At 41.3% G+C, this 21,671-nt stretch overlaps 1 protein-coding gene across 4 annotated transcripts in view; it reads right to left on the reverse strand.

The window, feature by feature from the left end:
• Positions 1-21,671, reverse strand: part of ECPAS (Ecm29 proteasome adaptor and scaffold) — a 122,961-nt gene that overhangs the window by 97,950 nt on the left and 3,340 nt on the right. The window contains exon 2 of one of the 4 annotated variants that reach the window (XM_031014478.3): positions 13,200-13,303. The exons of the other annotated variants lie outside the window; for them this stretch is intronic. Coding sequence (XP_030870338.2) covers positions 13,200-13,221 — 22 coding nt within the window. The 5' untranslated portion in view covers positions 13,222-13,303. The remainder of the gene's footprint in view (positions 1-13,199; positions 13,304-21,671) is intronic. 4 annotated transcript variants of the gene reach the window in all.

The following is a 21,671-nucleotide window of genomic DNA, read 5'->3' on the forward strand; positions in this document are numbered from 1 at the left end:
CCTCCCCACACAAAAAAATGCCAGGACCTTATGAATTCACTGGTAAATTCTCCTTCATAACTTCTTCCAGGGAAGAGAAAAAGGTGGGGTAAGGGGATGGCAGGGGAACACATCCCTGAATGTTAAGAGGCCAGAATAACCTTGATACCAAACAAGGGTATCCCCAGAAAGATAAAAGCAAATAAAAGATATTTCTCATGAATATAGATGCAAATGAGATAATAAAATAATATTTAAATCATAATACATAAAATAAGTAAAAAATATGTGAGTCAAATCCAGCGATATATAAAAAGGATAATACATCATACAAAAATTGGATTTATTCCAAAGATGCAAAGTTGGTTTAATATTGAAAATCAGTGTAATCTGCCACATTAACACAATAGAGAATAACAATCATATGATCATCTCAATAGATACAGAAAAGGCATTTGATCAAATTCAATATCTCTTCATGCTAAATAGATGGGAACAAACTATTCATGTTGAATAGACAAGGAAGAAAAGAGAACTTCCTTAATCTGATAAGAGATTTTTATAAAAACTTACAGCAAACATTATATCTAAAGGTAAAATACCAAACACTTTTCCTCTGAGTTCAGGAACAAGGTAAAGATGTTCACTATTACCAATTCTATTCAAATTTGTACTGCAAATTTTATTCAGAGCAATGAGACAAAGAAAAATAAAATGCATTAAGATTACAAAGGAAGAAATAATATTTTCATTATTTAAAGATAATGATTGGTACACAAAAAATCCAAAACAATCTACGGAAAAATTAATAGAATAACAAAATACACAAATCAATTGGTTTCCTATACAATAGTAATAAACCATTAGAAAACAAAATTTGAAAACACCTATTACAATGACATCAAAACACATCAAATAGCTGGGAATTAATCTAGGGAAAAATGTGTAAGACCTCTACACAGAAAACTAAAATACACTGCTACGAGAAATTAAGGAAAACTTAAAGGATACACCATATTCACAGATTCGAAAATATTAATAAGATGTCAATTCTCCCCAAATTGACCTATAGACAATATAATCCAAGCACAATCCATCAGATAACTTGGGTAACACTAAAAAGCTGATCCTAGAGCCAGGCACAGTGGCTTGAGCCTATAGTGGTTCCAGGCCAGCCTGGGCAACATAGGAAGATACTAACTATCTCAATCAATGAATGAGTGGATGAATAATCTTTAAATGTGTGGATACCACTAGAAGAAAAAAAAAAAGCTGATTCTTTCTATAATTTAAAGAAATGCAAAGGACCGAGATTTGCCAAAACTATCTTGAAGAGGAAAAACAGCTAGAAGACTTTGGTCAAATTTCAAGGCTAACTACAGTAGGCTGGGCACAGTGGCTCAGCCCTGTAATCCCAGCACTGTGGGAGGGCAAGGCAGGCTGATTGCTTGAGCTCAGGAGTTTGAGACCAGCCTGGGCAACATGGTGAAACCCCATCTCTACCAAAAAAAAAAAAAAAAATTTAGCTGGGCGTGGTGGCATGCACCTGTAGTCCCTGCTACTTGAGAGGCTTAGGTGGGAGAACTGCTTGAGCCCAGGAGGTAGAGGTTGCAGTGAGCCAAGATCATGCCACTGCACTCCAGCCTGGGCAACAGAGCAAGACCTTGTCTCAAAAAAATAAACACATAAAATAAAAACTACAGTAACTAAAAGTATACTATGCTAACAAAAAATAAGTAGACCACTTGAACAAAATAGAAAATGTGTAAAAGACAAACAGGTGTATAGTCACCTGGTTTAAACAGAGGTGTCACTGCAATGTAATGAGTAAATGATGGTCTTTTCAATAAATGGTGTTAAATCAACTGTATTCCAATATGGGAGAACAATATTTAATCCCTACCTCACACCATATCTATTAGTCCGTTTCCATGATGCTGATAAAGACATATCCAAGACTAGGGAATTCACAAAGGAAAGAGGTTTAATGGAGAACTACAGTTCCATGTGGATAGGGAAGCCTTTCAATCATGGCAGAAGGCAAGGAGGAGCAAGTCACATCTTAACGTGGATGGCAGCAGGCAAAGAGACAGCTTGTACAGGCAAACTCCCGTTTCTAAAACCATCAGATCTCCTAAGACCCACTCACTATCACGAGAACAGCATGGGAAAGACTCACTCCCATGATTCAATCATCTCCCACTGCATCCCTCCCACAGCACATGGGAATTATGGGAGCTACAAGATGAGATTTGGACAGGGACACAGAGCCAAACCATATCATCATACAAAAAGAAAATCAATTCCAGATGGATCATAAATCTAAATGTCAAAGGTAAAACAATAAAGTTTCTAGAGAAATAAAGAATATTCTCATTACCTCGAGATAGGAAAAGATATCTTAAAACAAGAAGCTAGATGGTAAGGGAGTCTGAAAAATATGATTAGCAGAATCTGTCCCAAAGAGTAGTTTATAACTGTGGAGCTGGAAATAACCGTCACTGAAAGAAACTTTCATAATCTGACAAAAAGCATCTATGTAAAATCTACAGCAAATATATCTCATACAAAATCAGAAACAAGATGTGCACTATCATCACTTCCAAGCAAACTGAACTGGAACCGCTAGAAAATGCAATATGGAAGTAGGAGATACTAAAAACTGTCAGTATTCACAGATTACATGATATTTATGGGATAGGGTATGTAAAATAAGAAAGTTAATTCTGTTGCATACAAGATCAGAGTACAGAAGTCAACTGAGATAAATGAGAACAAAGTATCAGACAATGTAGTTTTTAAAAACATATAATTAACAATGGCAATAAAACTACAAGTTATCTGGAAATAAATCTAATGAAACATGTCATAGTCCTTTACAGAGAAAATTATAATCCTAACTATAATTCATAAGATCTAAATTAATGGAGAAGCACAACATTCACGGAATTTTTATTTTTTATTTTTTTTTTTTTTTGAGACAGAGTTTCACTCTGTCACCCAGGCTGGAGTGCAGTGGTGCAATCTCGGCTCACTGCAACTTCCGCCTCCCAGGTTCAAGCGATTCTCCTGCCTCAGCCTCCCAAATAGCTAGGATTACAGGCATGCACCACCACACCTGGCTAATTTTGTATTTTTTGTAGAGATGCAGTTTCGCCATGATGGTCAGGCTGGTCTCAAACTCCTGACCTCACTCAGGTGATCCACCCACCTCAACCTCCCAAAGTGCTCATACTACAAGCGTGAGCCACCACACCCAACTACATTCATGGATTTCCATGTCAGGATAGGTTAGTGATAATAACCCCCAAATCTCCATGGCTTAAAAAGAACCAACATTAGTTTCTCACTGAGACTATGCCTCAGTCATAGATCAGGAGGAGGGCTCTGCTCACTACAGTCGGCTGATAGAGCCAACACCATCTCAAACACCGCTAGTTAGTGCCATATCCTCAATCCTTCTGGCTCAATTCAACCCTTCTGTGGTGAAACTTCTGTGGTGAATCACATGTCTCTCACTGTGTCCCCAGCACTAAATTCTATTTTGTGCCCAAAAGAGATAACTAGAAATATCTGGTAAACAGCACTAATGCTCACAAATAAACTCAATATTGCAAAGATGGGAAGCCCCCAACAGTCAAACATTCTCTACAGAAAACAGAGTGCTTTGTGAAAGCTGAAAAAAATTATAAAATTCCTTTGGAATATGAATGGAACAGAGTATGTAACAGCAAAGAGCCAAGAATAACTGTCAATTTTCCATAAAAGTGCAGTAGGAGTGGCTCAATCAGATTTCGAGACTTATAAAGCTATGGCAATTATTAAGACTGAGTGTGACAAAAGCACTGGTCAGCAAATAGACAAATCAATAGACTAAAACAGAGAACACAGAAAGAACTGGGAATACATGGAAACTTGAGATTGACAAAAATGCCATTAAGAATCAGAGAAGAAAACAATGGACTACACATCAGAAAAAAAAGATTCAAATCTAACAGTACCAAATGTTGGCAAAGATGGGAAACAAACCAAGAACTCTGGTCCACTACTGATGGGGTACATATTGATACAATCTCCGAAGAGCAATTCTGCAGTAAAGACATCTCTAGCAAAGTTGAAGAGGAACATACCCTTCCACCTAGCAATTCTGCCATTCAAGAAGCCCATCTACAAACTGTTTATCACCAGTCAGCAAAGAGATAAGGAACACTTTTTATTGAAAAAGTGCTTCTAGAATAAGAAGTGTTAAATAAATTAACAGTGATAGTTGATTTACATTTTGATGCAAGTTCCTTATTTGCAAGAAATAATTCCCTAATGCTCAGACAACACTTTATGTAACACTGTCCTAGAAAAAAACTCTCCCAGGGGCCGAGTGTGGTGGCTCACACCTTTAATCCCAGCACTTTAGGAGGCTGAGGTAGTCAGATCGCTTGAGCTCAGGAGTTCAAGACCAGCCTGGGCAACATGACAAAACTCCATCTCTACAAAAAAAAAAAAAAAAAAAAAATTAGCCAGGCATGGTGGTATGCACCTGTAGTCCCAGCTACTCAGTACCAGAGAGGCTGAGGTGGGAGAATCCCTTAAGCCTGCAATGAGTTGTGATCGTGTCCCTGCACTCCAGCCTGGGCAACTGAGCAAGATCCTATCTCAAAAGAAAAAAAAAAAAAAAAAAAAGAACTCTCCCAGGAAGAGACAAGCACAAGGACACATGTGTGAAAGTGTTCACAGGCCAGGATTAGTAAAAGCAAAAATATAAAAACAATCTAAATATCAGTCAACATGAGAAGGAATAAATTATGCAGAGTCACACAACGATGGAAATAAATAAACAAGGATTACATGTTACATGAGCCAACAAGACCATATCTGAAAAATCTAAGATCAAACAAAATAAGTTGCAGAAGGATATGTACAGTTTAGTCCCATTTATGGAAAGTTTTTAAACACAATACATATTGGGTATGATACATCACAGTAATGACAATCTCTGAATGAAAAGGGAGAGGGAAGGAGGGGAGGAGGAAAGAGAGGAAAAAGGGAAGAAAAGAAAAATGATATGATAAGGAGTAACAAAGGGGGTTTGAATTGCATCTGCAATGTTTATTTCTTTAACAAAATAAAATAAGGCCGGGCGTGGTGGCTCACGCTTGTAATCCCAGCACTTTGGGAGGCCAAGGCCAGTGGATCACCTGAGGTCGGGAGTTTGAGACCAGCCTGACCAAAATGGAGAAACCCCGTCTCTACTAAAAATACAAGGAGGCTGAGGCAGGAGAATAGCTTAAGCCCGGGAGGTGGAAGTTGCGGTGAGTCGAAATCATCCCACTGCACACCAACCTGGGCAACAAGAGCAAAACTCTGTCTCAAAATAAATTAATTAATTAAAATAAAATAAAATACAAGACCTGAAGCTGATAGCAGAAAATGTAAAAATTTGACAAAGATGAGTCAGACATACATAAATGTTAATAAGATTACTCTCCAAGGCCGGGCACGGTGGCTCATGCCTGTAATCCCAGCACTTTGGGAGGCCGAGGTGGGTGGATCACCTGAGGTCAGGAGTTTGAGACCAGGCTGGCCAACATGGCGAAACCCTGTCTCTACTTAAAATAAAAAAATTAGCCAGGCATGGTGGCGGGCGCCTGTAATCCGAGCTACTCGGGAAGTTGAGGCAGGAGAATTGCTTGAACCCGGGAGAAGGAGGTTGCAGTGAGCCGAGATCGTGCCATTGCACTGCAGCCTGGGCGACAAGAGCAAAAAAAACTCCATGTCAACATTACTCTCCATACTTTCCTTCATGGTTGAAATAATTCGTTATTTTTAAAAGAATATATATATATTCCATGATAATTTTATTTTATGATATAATTATATAAAAAGTGAAAGAAAATACATCAGTAATTTTTCTTAATACTTTTCAAATATTTTTTCAGTGAAAATACATTTTTTGATTAGAAAAAAACAGCATACAGGCCAGCATATGCAGTGGCTCACTCCTGTAATCCCAGCACTCTGGGAAGCTAAGGCAGAAGAATCACTGGAGCCCAGGAGTTTGAGACCAGCCTCGGCAACACAGCAAGACCCCATCTCTACGAAAAATTGAAAAATGAGCCAGGCATGGTGGTGCGTGCCTGTAGTGCCAGCTACACAGGGGGCTGAGGTGGGAAAATCGCTTCAGCTCAGGAGGTTGAGGCTGCAGTGAGCTAGATCACGCCTCTGCACTCCAGCCCGGGTAACAGAGCAAGACCCTGTCCCCCCCCAAAAAAAGTATACAGAGCAAATATTTTTCAAAAATCAAAAATCCATGTTTTAAAGACAAGAAAAAAATTTTTTAATCACAGAACTTTGAAGCTTGAAAGGAACCTTAAAGCCTATGAAAGAACAAAAAGAGGCAGGGCACGGTGGCTCACACCTGTAATCCCAGCATTTTGGGAGGCCGAGGTAAGTGATCACGAGGTCAGGAGTTCAAGACCAGCCAGGCTAACATGGTGAAACCCGTGTCTAGTAAAAATACAAAAATTAGCTGGGCATGATGGTGTGCGTCTGTAATCCCAGCTACTCAGGAGGCTGAGGCAGGAGAATTGCTTGAACCCGGGAGGTAGAGGTTGCAGTGAGCCATGATGGCGCCATTGCACTCCAGCCTGGGCGACAGAGCGAGACTCTGTCTCAAAAAAGAAAAAAAAAGAAAGAACAAAAAGAACATTTGATCTCAAAGGAAAAGTATCAAAACCCTGAGAATCTTAAAATTCCAAAACAAAACAAAAATCCAGTTTAGCTCATGTTAACTCTTGTAGGAGGAAAAAAAATCTACTAAAAATATAAATAACTAAATATATATATACACACACACACACACACACACACATACACACACACACACACATATGTTTTTATTTTGGAGACAGGGTTCTGCTGTTGCCCAAGCTGGGGTGCAGTGATGCAGTTACAGCTCACTGCAGTCTCAAGCCATTCTTCCACCTCAGCCTTGGAAGTAGCTAGAATCACAGACATATGCCACTGCACCCAGCTAGTTGTTTTATTTTTTGTAGAGATGAGGTCATCCTATTTTGCCCAAGCAATCCTCCCACTTCAGCCTCCCAAAGTGCTGGGATTACAGGCGTGAGCCACCACACCCAGCTCATTTATTTTCCTTTAAATAATTCAAATTTATCTTATTCGCCTGTCTTTAGTTTCTCTATCTAAAGACGAAGAAGGAATACTCCCTCCTTCTACCCGCATAAAAAGAAAACGACCAGTAAAGGTTTAAGGACTTCAGCACATTCTTCAGATCTCTCTCAAAAACACAACTTTAACTTCTAAATTAGGGAGGAAAAGCTATTTTCTTACAGGACTAGAAAAAACAATAAACCTACAATTACTTATTTTTCCCTCACATCATTATTAATGGAAAAAGCATGTTAAAAAAGAAAAAAAGAAGAGAAAAAAGAAGAGATGAGAAAAAAGAAGAGATGAGAAAAAAGAAGAGAAGAGATGAGAAAAAAGAAGAGAAGAGAAGAGAGGAGAAGAGAAGAGAAATCAGTTTCCTTTCAGGACAACCTGAACATCAAAATATTCCTTTAAAATTATACAAGAAAAGTATACTATCAAAAGGAATAGAGAAAGGATTCTATTTAAGGCAATGTTATCCCTGTTTGGTTGAATTTCAGAGGATTCTTTCTGGTTTGTTTAATTATGTGTCATTACTAACTCACTTCATGAGCACGAATTACTTGCGTGAATTTCTGAGTGACAGGTTTCAGGTTTTTCAAGGTTGCTTAAATTTTCTGCAAAGAATATTTTTTTCCTGAATATGAAAGTAAATTTTAAAATACAAATCAGGTTAGAGGTCTTAAGTAGAAGCTGAAATTGAAGAGAAAGCTGAAAATACCTAAGACCACCGCTAACACTACACAGTATTTTTTAAAAGATCTATCAAGTTACTACAGAAATATACTACACTATAATAGACGATTTCAGAAAGAAATATTCTCTCTAATGATATTTACTTTCTTCTGATTCACAGATATAAGTACATAAAATACATCATAGTCACAAAGCAGTTTCACATGGCCTTCTGAGCCTCAGAAAAATGTTGTGAGGTGCACTTATAGATGCATTTATAGACTCACCACCTAACTGACCTGCCAGAGGTCACCATGTGAATGATACACAGATTCAGAAGCTGAACCCAGGACCTGAGGTCAGGAGTTCAAGACCCGCCTGACCAATATGATGAAACCCCATCTCTATTAAAAATATAAAAATTACCCAGGCGTGGTGGCATGTGACTGTAGTCCCAGCTACTAGGAAGGATGAGACAGGAGAATTGCTTGAACCCAGGAGGCGGAGGTTGCAGTGAGCCGAGATCACACCACTGCACTTCAGCCTGGGCATCAGAACAAGACTCAGCCTCAAAAAACAAAACAAAACAAAAACAAACAAGCTGAACCCAGAGAGGCCTTTACCCTCCAAGCGCACACTGGAACACAGTACCTGCCTGTAAAGAACTTCTAGCAAAGCAAGTAGTATTAGCTCCAATTTACAGTTGAGGAAACAGAGCCTTGAAAACATTCTGTTGACCAAGATTCCAGAACTACTAAGTGGCAGGGCTGATTCAAACCCGAGACAGTCCAATGTTCCTTCTAGCACACTAAATTATAACATGGTTTAAGTGAGAAAGTAGGTGGAGAAGATACTAAATCTTACTAGACAACTATATACGACATGACTCCAAACCAGCAGAGATGCAGCAGTTACTGCCGAGAGAAGGAAAGGAAGAGAACAGAAAAAGATGAAGAGGAAGGGGTGAACCAGTAAAAGGGCAGAAAATCAAGCACTCTTAAAACAAGGCCTTTTCCTAGGACATACCAATTCTGGGCAAAGAGAGTGAGTGAGTGAGTGTGAGAGAGAGAGAGAAAGAGAGAGAGAGAGTGTGCGTGTGTGTGTTTCATGTCCAAGCTGAAACATGTGTGTGTGTGTGTGTGTGTGTGTGTGTGTGTGTGTGTGTGTGTGTGTTTGTTTCATGTCCAAGCTGAAACATTTTCAGAAATGGGAGCCCAGAAACTAAGAAAAGAATAAGAAACTAAAGTATAGGGAATTCACAAAAATTGGAAATATCAGGCTGGAAGGTAGGGAAGAGAATGGACTCTGACAGTCAGTACAATTAGGAGTTTGAGGCTAAAACTACGGAAAAATAAGGAAGCCCTAGCTGGCATCTAGATTTTGTGTGTAATACTAGTATTTTCTGGTAGATCAATCCTGTGAATTATAAATCTAACCAGATACTAACCGGAAGTTAAAGTCCACTTCATCTATCTGAAATATCATCTCAATTCCCCAAAAGCCACTCTAATACTTGGCAAAACCCAAATGAGGCCAGCAGGATGCTTCTTTAAGAATTAATTAGCTGAGCGTGATGTCAGGCCCCGTAATCCCAGCTATTTGGGAGGCTGAGGCAGGAGAAATCACTTGAACCCAGGAGGCAGAAGTTACAATAAGCCAAAACTGTGCCACTGCATTCCAGCCTGGGCAACATAGCGAGACTCTGTCTCCAAAAAAACAAAGCAGCCGGGTGCAGTGGCTCACACCTGTAATCCCAGCACTTTGGAGGCCAAGGCAGGTGAATCACGAGGTCAGGTGAATTTGAGACCAGCCTGGCCAACATGATGAAACCCTGTCTATACTAAACATACAAAAAATTAGCTGGGCGTGGTGACGGGCGCCTGCAATCCCAGCTACTCAGGAGGCTGAGGCAGGAGAATGATTTGAACCCGGGAGGTGGAGCAGTGAGCCGAGATCCAGCCACTGTACTCTAGCCCAGGCGACAGTACAAGACTCTGTCCTGCCAGGCGCGGTGGCTCACGCCTGTAATCCCAGCACTTTGGGAGGCCAAGGTGGGTGGATCACGAGGTCAGGAGATCGAGACCATCCTGGTTAACACAGCGAAACCCCATCTCTACTAAAAATACAAAAATTAGCTAGGCATGGTGGCAGGCGCCTGTAGTCCTAGCTACTCGGGAGGCTGAGGCAGCAGAATGGCGTGAACCCAGGAGGTGGAGCTTGCAGTGGGCCGAGATCGTGCCACTGCACTCCAGCCTGAGTGACAGAGCGAGACTCTGTCTCAAAAAAAAAAAAAGACTCCATCTCAAAAAAAAGAATGTCTAGAAATGTGATCTCTACTCCTGTTTTTAAAGAGTTACCCCCATCCCCAGCCTTTTTTACAGAACTCAACAGATGCAAATGTACTTAAAAGGAGAATGTCAGGCAGTCTAGCAGAAAACATAAATATAAGTTGGGAGTTGGGAGAAGATCCATTACCAGAAAGAGACAATCCATCATGGTTCCTGCAGGAGCTGCCTCTCTCCAGCCAGGGCCCAAGAGGTGGCAATGAGTACCTTCACAGGCAACAAAGTCCTGAGCAGGAGGTCCCTGCTGATGGAGTCCTTTGCTAGTAAATCTGCGCCCCCCCCCCCCTCCAGAATTAAGGCAATCAGACAGATTATCTTTCTGTTCCCTAGTCCACCAGTCTGTCCCCCAAGGGCCCAGGCAGATACCCTAATCTGGAAACCCTTGTATCTGGATCTACTACAGGCTAGGCTCTTTAAACAGGGAAGAGGAAAAGAGTCTTTCTTTCCCTGGCCTTTTTTTTTTTTTTTTTTTTTTAGTGAAGTCTTGCTCTGTCACCCAGGCTGGAGTGCAGTGGTGCAATCTCTGCTCACCACAACCTCCCCGTCCCGGGTTCAAGTGACTCTCCTGCCTCAGCCTCCCAAGTAGCGGGGACTATAGGCACGTGCCACGACACCCAGTGAACTTGTTGTATTTTTAGTAGAGATGGGGTTTCACTGTGTTACCCGTGATGGTCTCAAACTCCTGACCTCGTGATCCGCCCGCCTCGGCCTCCCAAAGTGCTGGGATTACAGGCGTGAGCCACTGTGCCCAGCCTTTTGCATATGATTCCAGGCTACTTCAAACTCCCTGCCAATCCAGCATAGCCCATAACAAGGCTACCCCTCCCTGCTCATACTGCTTACCACCCCGCACCCACTTCCCCACAACCCCATCATGTCCTCTCCTCCCGCCACACACACACACACACACACACACACACACACACACACAGAGGAAGGGGAGGAAATCATAGGAGTAGCTTGGCAAGATTGGGCCAGGTGACAAGACAGAAGCCCTAGATTTAATGAGTAAGTGCCAGACTCCCAACACTGAGGTCCACAAGGCCCTTTCCCCCAGAGACAGCAGCTGGCAGAGATACTCAGTTAGAAATCGGTTTTAGGAGGTGACAAGCAGGAAAGATTACTTCAGCTTGTGAAAGCTAGCTTAGAGGAAATAATATATACTATGCAAGAGTTCAGACTGCATAAAAGTCTAATGTACGATCGTTAAGATCCACCCAAAGCAGCTAATTACTTAGAACAATGCTCATCTGGGTGTGTAAGCCCTAGAATGTTCTTTATTTAAATCACTATTTAAATCCTAGCAGTTGTAGCTTCACTTTTGCCTTCAGTATATCATAATGACATTAACACATCAATCACAAGCCCAAAAGCTCTAGGAGTTAAAGAATCTAGGAGAGAAGAAACAATGTCCTCACTGCTCTTCTAAACAATTCTTCCCATCTCCCAATTTTTCATTTCTCTAAACGCCCAAGGAATAAAGATTTGTGAAAATAGCAAAAACAGGCCAAAATTTATTTTAAAGTTGAATTCTGGTTTTAAAATTATCCCATCCCTCAAAATTTCACCTAAATGAATAGGACATTTTATATCATCAGCAGCAATATATATACCAAAATATAGTAGAATGCATAGGAGGGGTGGGGAGAAGGGGTCCAACAGTTAAATTAGAAGATAGCAACAAAAAGCACTTTTGGATTGAAGCTACAAAATCCCAGGAACTCACTGGATATTGAGTCCACGATATCAGAGAATTACAATCTGAATTTACAGAGTTTCAATCAAAAGACCATCCGATATCATCCAAGAGTGAAAATGACACCATACTTTTATTCTGCCTTAGAATGAAGTAGAATTAAATGGCTTTTCTCAAAATCACAATGTATGACAAAATGGCAGAATCAGAAACATCCAATTACCATGATGATGCCTCCTTCATACCTCTTCTCACAAATAGAACAACTGGCTGGGCACGGTGGCTCACACCTAAAATCACGACACTTTGGGGGGCCCAGGTAGGAGTATAGCTTGAGCTCAGGAGTTCCAGACCAGCCTAGGTAACACACAGAGACTCTGTCTCTACCAAAAAAAAAATTAGCCAGGCATGGTGGCACACAACTATGATCCCAGCTACTTGGGAGGCTGAGGTGGGAGGATCTACTTGAGCCCAGGAGGTCAAGGCTGCAGTGAGCCATGATCGTGCCACTGCACTCTAGCCTGGGCAACAAAGGAAGACCCTGTGTCAAAAAATAAAAATAAAACAAAATGTAGTCCCAGCTATTAGAGAGGCTGAGGTGGGAGGATCGCCTGAGCCCAGGAGATCAAGGTGGCAGTTAGCCATGATTGTGCCACTGTACTCCAGTCTGGGTGACACAGCGAGACCCTGTCTCAAAAAAAAATTTAAAAATTTAAAAAACAAAAACCTCCATGATGGCATTCCTCGAGCAAGTAAAATGATTTTTTGTGATTGTGGCACACAAAGTTGTTTGTAAACGATCACCCATCGTCTTTTCCTTGTGCACAGTGCTAAATAACATCTCCAAGGGAGGCTCAGGTAGGTGGATTGCTTGAGCCCAGGAGTTCGAGACCAGCGTTCATGGCAAAACCCCATCTCTACTAAAAATATAAAAATTAGCCAGGTGTGATGGCATGCACCTGTAGTCCCAGCTACTCGGTGGGGCTGAGGCAGGAGGATCACTTGAGCCTTGGGAGATCAAGGCTACAATGAGCCATGACTGCCCCACTGCACTCCTGCCTGGACAACAGAGTGAGACACTGTCTCCAAAAAAAAAAAGACTTCAAGTTTTATCTTTTTCTTCTTTTTGCAAATTTTTTTTATGGTTAGCATTACAGAGAATAAAGGCTTCAGGCATTTGTAAATTAACATGAACTTCACCAATTTTCTCAGGATAGCTAGAAAAGGAAAAAAAAACATGAAGATCTTGGGGGGAAATTGCTACCTGATAACCTATGCATTTTTAAATGCTGCTACAAAAAAAAATGCACACATCCTAAGGAACTAAATCTACTAACCTCTACAATCAATGTGATACATGGTTTATCCAATCTTGACAAAAATCCTCGGGATCACCAATGGTATGTTCATCCACTCGTACATATGCAATTGTATAAAGAATCTATTATTTAGAACACCAAAAAAATACAATTAACAGATGTATATGCATAGCTACAATTTTAAGAAAAAAATAAGCACTTTTCATTTCTTGTTAGATCTTTGATGCCCTGCTTTGCAAATTCAGTATGAGGAAAAAAAATTATAATGACTATCACATTTGAGAAAGAATAAGGCCTATGTCCAGAAACCAAATTTACTGAGAACATGCTAATACTTCAAAAAATACAGATAATCATTTGCTGAAGACTTAAAATCTCTAATACCAATCCAACATATTTTATCATATATGTATATGTGTGTATATATATCATAAATATATAAACTGTTACATTAGTTAGAAGTGTTTCAATTACACAATAGTTTTATAAGAAGTGTTACTAAACATGTATACATGTTTTTAGCACATTACATGTGAGAACGTAAATGGCTGACAGACATAACCCCGGCCACCGCTGACCTCTCTTAGCACTCTTCATCTCCTTTCTCTGATTATCTTCCTCTCGCTCTTAAATACGTATACGCGTGGCTCCCAGTCAGCTGCCTGTGAACAATACGCCCATTCCCACAGCTCTCCCATGGGAATCATTCCCACACTGTCTCCCTAGCTTCAGAACCAAGGTTCCCACACACCCGCAATCCATGTGCCAAGATGTGCTATCTCTTCCCATTCTTAAAACAATCCTGGCCAGGCACGGTGGCTCACGCCTGTAATCCCAGCACTTTGAGAGGCCAAGGAGGGCAGATTGCTTGAGTACAGGAATTTGAGACCAGCCTGGGCAACATAGCCAAACCCTGTCTATACAGAAAATACAAAAATTAGCCAGCGATGGTGGTGCTCGCCTGCAGTCCCAGCTACTCAGGAGGCTGAGGTTGGAAGATGGATTGAGACAGGGAATTGTGGCTGCAGTGAGCCGAAATCACACCACCGTACTTCAGCCTGGGTGACAGAGAGAGACCCTGTCTCAATAAAAAAGAAAAGAAAAGAAAAAAATCTTGTAAGTTTTATTATCTCATTTTACAGATGAGAAAACGGAGGCCTACAAGTTAGGTCCCTTGTTCAAGAACACATTAAGAAGTATCAGAATCAGGATTCAAAACTGTCTCTGATTCCAATTCCAGAGGTTTTTGCCACTACTCAAAGCAGTCTCCCTAAACAACATGGGGGCTCAATAATTCAACCCATTCATTCAACAAATAATCTTTCTGCTGAACACAGACTACCTATCTGTTGAATCTGTTCTCTCTTTCCTTCACTTTCCTATATCTGTCTAGAGGCTACACTCTCTGTTACTCCTCCACCTTCTAGTCTCAGGTCAGATTTAGATTCATCTCTAACTCCTCCCTTCTTCAATAACCCTCATCTCGTCAGCCAACAATTTCTCCCTATTTTAGGGATTTTACATTATATTAACTCCTTGCCAAACCCACTTCCACTGTCCCAACTCAGACCCTAAGTTTCTTTTTACTTGGCCACTGTGATACCCTCCTAATTAGTCTTGCTGCTCTTGATCTCCGGATCCTTGCAATCAGTGTTACACCAATGCCACCTGTTACCCTTACAAAACAGACCTACTCATGTTACGCTCCTGCTTAAAAGCTCTGATGGTTCTCTACTGCCTACAGAACAAAGTCCAAACTAGTTCTGTTGGCATTCCTACAACATGCTGGTCCCAACCTATCTCCACAGCATCATCTGCTATTACATCCCACACCAAAAATAATAATAATTTATAAGAGCTTAAGTGTTTACACAGTACATTTTCACATACATTAATCCTAACAATACTATGAGTGAATCTTGTCATTCCAATTTTATGAGGAAGAAACTGAGACTTGCAAAGGTAAGGTAATTTGTCCAAGATCTCAAATCATAAAGGCAGCATGGGCCAAGTCTCAAACCACACAGCTGATCCCCTTTCCCAATACTTCACACAGCCGTAGCACCCCCATTCCCATCATAACAGACTTACTCAGCTTTTTTTGTTTTGCATAATATTTCCCTATCTCCACGTCTCAGCTCAAGCTATTTTTCCTTTAGCCTCAAATACCATTCTCATTTCTTGAGGTTTCCAAAGAACTGTGTTAGGCAGTTTACTTACCGTGCTTTGTGTAACTTATTTACATTTGCACATAAATCTGTCTCTGCACTGAATTATAAGCCCTCTGAGGACAGCACCATACATTACTCAATTTTAAAAGTCTGCTTATTGAATTGAAAAAATACATGGGCAAAACAAGCCATATAAAATGGGAAGCATCAAGGCCAGGCCTGAAATGAGAGCTCAGCAACAGGGATCAAACCATCTGAGAACACTGGCAGTGACTTCAATTTTAACATCTATCTTCTGAACAAGGTCAATGCTCCTGTGCCAACTATTCTCACTGACAATGGCCTTTATCACATATTATAGTTTACTGAAAGCATAATTCAAAACAGAATGTGGTGGGCCGGGTGCAGTGGCTCAAGCCAATAATCCCAGCACTTTGGGAGGCCGAGGCAGGCAGATCACTTGAGGTCAGGAGTTCAAGACCAGCCTGGCCAACATTGTGAAACCCCATCTGTACTAAAAATACAAAAATTAGCCAGTTGTGATGGTGCACGCCTTGTAGTCCCAGCTACTCAGGAGGCTGAGACAGGAGAATCACTTGAACCTGGGAGGCAGAGGTTGCAATGAGCCAAGATTGTGCCTCTACACTCCAGCCTGAGTGACAGAGTGAGACTCTAGTTTCAAAAAGAAAAAAAAAACCCAGAATGCAGTGAAAGTAAAAAAATCAGAATGGAAATTAATAAAAAATAGAAATATCCGTGGTCATTTTTCCATCTTAACTTTCCTATTTGGTTAAGTAACTAAACTTTAAATGATACAGGCTTGCCTTGGCCTTTCTACAAAGATCAGCTTGGAAGCCTGTATTCTGGTCTTTTAAGCAATTAGCTCTTAGGGGCTATTTCAGTATGGTCACAGAATCATGTTCAACACACAGCTTCCCAAATCTCATCCTCTAAAAGAGCTACCAGGATTCCCAGCACTAGCAGAGGCTCTCTCAGAAGACACTTGACATGCTGATTATCTGGCCAACTTTTGCAACTGAAGTTTCCCATGGCTATGTCAAATGGTCAAATTGAATAGTGCATCCTTCAAGATTATAGGCTGTTGCTCCTTCATGAGTTGCCTTTATCCCAACAAAGATCAGATTCTAAGGATGCCTTATAATTATAAAGCCCAGAATACGAAACCACTAAACAGCTGACCAGGTGAAAAGTCTCAAATGCTTCCTTCCCTGTTGGAAATCTCTCAACCCACTGCTGAAATATTAACTATAATGTCAACTTTTCCATAAAGTGGCAGAAGATAATATTAGCAGAAAAACTAGCCACATGTCTTGCATTGAATTTCATTTCATTTGCAATAGTTATAATCACTCTAAGCATAAGGAAAGAAAGCTACAGGCTCTGACCTTAACTAATTTACAAACTAGATTTCAGAACTGCCTTTAACAGTCAAAACTAATGGTTTTCTTTTTTGGCAACTTACCCAAAAATCTACTATGTTCTGTTCAGTAACATCAGAATTTTTTTTTTTTTTTTTTTTTTGAGATGGAGTTTCACTCTTGTTGCCCAGGCTGGAGGGCAATGATGCAATCTCAGCTCACCACAACCTCCGCCTCCCGAGTTCAAGTGGGAGTCTCACTCTGTCACCCAGGCTGGAGTGCAGTGGCACAATCTTGGCTCACTGCAATCTCTGCCTCCCAGGTTCAAGTGATTCTCCTGCCTCAGCCTCCCGAGTAGCTGGAACTACAGGCGTGTGCCACCACAACCAGCTAATTTTTGTATTTTCAGTAGAGACAGGGTTTCACAATGTTGGCCAGGCTAGTCTTGAACTCCTGACCTCAAACCTCAGGAACTCTAAACCTCAGCTTCCCAAGTAGCTGGGATTACAGGCATGCGCCAGGTCTGCCTAATTTTGTATTTTTAGTAGAGATGGGGTTTCTCCATGTTAGTCAGGCTGGTCTCGAACTCCCAACGTCAGGTGATCCACCTGACTCAGCCTCCCAAAGTGCTGGGATTACAGGCGTGAGCCACCGCGCCTGGTCCTTTTTTCTTTTCTTTTTTTTTTTTTTTTTTTTTTTGAGATGGAGTCTAGCTCTGTCACCCAGGCTAGAGTGCAGTGGTGCGTTCTCAGCTCACTGCATCCTCCAGTTCCCAGGTTCAAGCAATTCTCCTGCCTCAGCCTCCCAAGAAGCTGGGACTACAGGTGCACGTCCCAACACCCGGCTAATTTTTTTGTATTTTTAGTAGAGATGGGGGTTTCACCATGTTGGCCAGGCTGGTCTTGAACTCCTGCTCTCAACTTATCCCCCAGCCTCGGCCTCCCAAAGTACTGGGATTACAGGTGTGAGGCACCGCTCCAGCCGTGATTGCCACATCTTATACACTACAGAAGGTTCTTTCTGGATACTGCGCCTGGCCCCGATTGCCACATTTTATACACTACAGAAGGTTCTCTCTGGATACTAGTTAGACACACACACACACACACAAAGCCATTTTGATCTTGTTATGAACTATATATTCTCCCATGCAGGACAGGAATAACACAGTAGTAGTAGGGCAGAATTAATACAAATTTTGCAATCAGAAAATCTAAGTTCAAGTCCTAACTGTCTAATGAGGGTAGCTCTACCCCTGAGACAGTACCAGTACCAAACTCACAGGGTTGTTTTGAGGATTCAATTAGTTGATACATGCAAAACAATTAGAACACACGGTAAACACACAATAAATAAACAGCTTTACTATTCTTCTATTATAATCACTGACTCAAACATGAGGTTTGTGGAATGATAACAAATGCTAACAATAACAAGTCTCAACCCAAAATTAACCTGCCTATTTTTGGCAACTTTTTTTTTTTTTTTTTTTTGAAACAAGGTCTCGCTTTGTCACCCAGGCTAGAGTGCAGTGGTGTGATCTCAGCTCACTGCAGTCTTGACTTCCTGGGTGCAAGCCATCCTCCCCACTCAGCCTCCCAAGTAGCTGGGACTACAGGCGCATGCCACCACACCCAGCTAATTTTTATATTTTTTGTGGTAACAGGGTTTCACCATGTTGCCCAGGCTGGTCTCGAACTCCTGGACTCAAGTGATCTGCCCACCTCGACCTCCCAAAGTGCTGGGATTACAAACTTGAGTCACCGCACCCAGCCTTCTGGCAACTTCATGCTCAATGGTATTACTCAAAAAAAAATAAATAGGCCAGACACAGTGGCTCACGCCTGTAATCCCAGCACTTTGGGAGGCAGAGGTGGGTGGATCACGAGGTCAGGAGTTCGAGACCAGCCTGGCCAACATGGTGAAACCCCGTCTCTACTAAAAATACAAAAATAAGTCAGGCGCAGTGTCGCACGCCTGTAATCCCAGCTACTCAGGAGGCTGAGGCAGAAGAATCGCTTGAACCCAGAAGGCAGAGGTTGCAGTGATCTGAGATTGCACCACGGCACTCCAGCCTGGGCAACAGTGCAAGACTCCATCTCAAAAACAAAATAATAAACAAATAAATAAATAAATAAAATAAAAGAGAACCCTAACAGTCAATTTTGCTTCTCCTACAAAGTGTGGTAGCAGCTATAACTGAAAGTTGCAGATTTCATTTAAATTGATATGACGTAAATTACTTCAAGTGCAAGGGGGGAAATGTTCATTTGAAATCTATAGAAATGCAGTTTTACCAGCTACACATCTCAAAATAACAGACCTGGGAATCACATATGATATTACTTTAGTATTATCCATATCATACAGTCATATTTTGGTCCTTATCTGTTTACACATATTCTTCCTCTTCCTCAATAGTATTGTAATTCCTTTGGTGGGCTTTGGTGACTCTTTTGTACCCAACAGCAATGATAAACAACAGTCAAATGGTTGGATTAAGGTAACATCTAGCTGAGAATCTGGCAATGCATCTGATTTGAACTGTTCATCATACACACTCTGACTATGGTGCAAAGAGGTAAGATGGCCTCAAGGATGGCTGTGAGCGCATACTAGAGACTGAGGACACTGGGACTACTTTCCAGCTGCAGGACCCAGGGGACCTAAGAAGCCTGTTTCTCTCTCCATAAAGCAGCAATAATAGTGTTACCTACCTTTCAGGGTTATTCTGAGGAATAATACATACAAAGCATTTAAAACAATGCTGGTGCTGAAATATTTAGGGGGAAGGTGTGTTGGTGTCACCAATTTACTTTGAAATGCATAAAAAAAGATGGAGTAATAAGTACTTAATACCACTGTACACTTAAAAACTGTTAAGGCAGGCAGGGCACAGTGGCTCACACCTTTAATTCCAGCACTTTGGGAGACCAGGAGGGGCGGATCATGAGGTCAGGAGGTCGAGACCAGCCTGGCCAACACGGTGAAATCCTGTCTCTACCAAAAAAAAAATTAGCCGGGCGTGGTGGCGCACACCTGTAATCCCAGCTACTCGGGAGACTGAGGCAGAAGAATCACTTGAACCCAGGATGTGGAGGTTGCAGTGAGCCAAGATCACGCCATTCCACTCCAGCCTGGGCGACAGAGCAAGACTCCGTCTCCAGAAAAAAACAACAAAAAACTGTTCAGGTGGTAAATTTTATGTTATGTGTATTTTACTACTATTTTTTAAAAAATAAAGTAAAACTAAAAAAGTTTAACAACTGGCCAAGCATGGTGGCTCACGCCTGTAATCCCAGCACTGTGGGAGGCTGAGGTGGGGGGATCACGAGGTCAGGAGTTCAAGACCAACCTGGCCAAGATGGTGAAACCTCGTCTCTACTAAAAATGCAAAAATTAGCTGGGCGCAGTGACAGGTGCCTGTAATCCCAGTTACTCAGGAGGCTAAGGCAGGAGAATTGCTTAAACCCAGGCGGCAAAGGTTGCAGTGAGCCGAGATCGCGCGCCACTGCACACCAGCCTGGGTGACAGACTGAAACTCCGTCTCAAAAAAAAAAAAACTTTAACAATTTTTAAAAATCTACTGAGATGGACAAATGACAAAGTTTGCTACAATAGTAAATATGATAAAGTTATTTGACTATCAATGATAGAATCTAAGTGGTGGGTACACGAATGTTTACTTTCAACTTTTCTGTGTGTTTGAAGATTTTTTACAATAAAATGTTAGTGGAAGAGAACAATGCTGGCATCTAGTAGTCTGCTTTTACTATCATCTACTAGTCATAAATGATAGAAAATATTTGGATAATTCTCTCATTTTTTTTAGTGGAATTCTTAAAAGCACTTTTTTTTTTTTTTTTTTTTTTTTTTTTGAGACAGAGTCTAGCTCTGTTGCCCAGGCTGGAGTGCAGCGGCACAATCTCGGCTCACTGGAACTTCCACCTCACAGGTTCAAGTGATTCTCCTGCCTCAGCCTCCTGAGTACCTGGGACTACAGGCACATGCCGCCACACCCGGCTAAATTTTGTATTTTTAGTAGAGACAGGGTTTCACCATGTTGGCCAGCCTGGTCTTGAACTCCTGACCTCAGGTGATCCAACCCATCTCGGCCTCCTAAAGTGCTAGGATTACAGGTGTGAGCCACCACACCTGGCCAAAAGCACATTTTATCAGCATCTGCTATTTTATTATACCCATTCTAAAACTAAAAGTGGTTTATATGAAACTTCTTAACCAGTGTACATGTATATGCTTTCAAGTTAAATTATTCTAAGGTATCAACTGCAACGTATTCAGTCTCTCCTGAAGAAATATAGAAACTAAGTCCACCGATATCTGTGGCTGATGACTGACAATTTAACTGAACAAAACAAGGAGAAGGCAAGGATTGGAATTATTTGTTCCTAACTTTCCATTAGCTACTAGAGCCAGGAAATCCCTTAACTATCAGCATCTTAACCAGTACCTGAATGTATGGAAGCACACTGCATAGACACAAATACTTCAGCCACTTCAGAATATCCAATTCTTCCTCTAGTTTTGTTCCCATTCCTGCTAGCAATTCAGACTTTAATGTGTTTGGTTCTACAACAGGAACTCAGATGTCATACAACATAGCAATTGAAAAAAAAATCAGACCACCTCATACCCAACAGGATGGTTACTACTGACAATATAGATAAGTGTTGGCCAGGATATAGAGAAATCAGAACTCTGTGTATTGTTGGTGGTAATGTAAAATGGTACAACCACTGTCGAAAACAGTACAGTGGGGGCCGGGCGCGGTGGCTCACGCCTGTAATCCCAGCACTTTGGGAGGCCGAGGCGGGTGGATCACAGCAGATCACAAGGTCAGGAGATCAAGACCATCCTGGCTAACACAGTGAAACCCCGTCTCTACCAAAAATACAAAAAATTAGCCGGGTGTGGTGGCG

The sequence above is a fragment of the Gorilla gorilla genome, chromosome 13, assembly GCF_029281585.2.
Source record: "Gorilla gorilla gorilla isolate KB3781 chromosome 13, NHGRI_mGorGor1-v2.1_pri, whole genome shotgun sequence".
Taxonomy (NCBI): domain Eukaryota; kingdom Metazoa; phylum Chordata; class Mammalia; order Primates; family Hominidae; genus Gorilla; species Gorilla gorilla.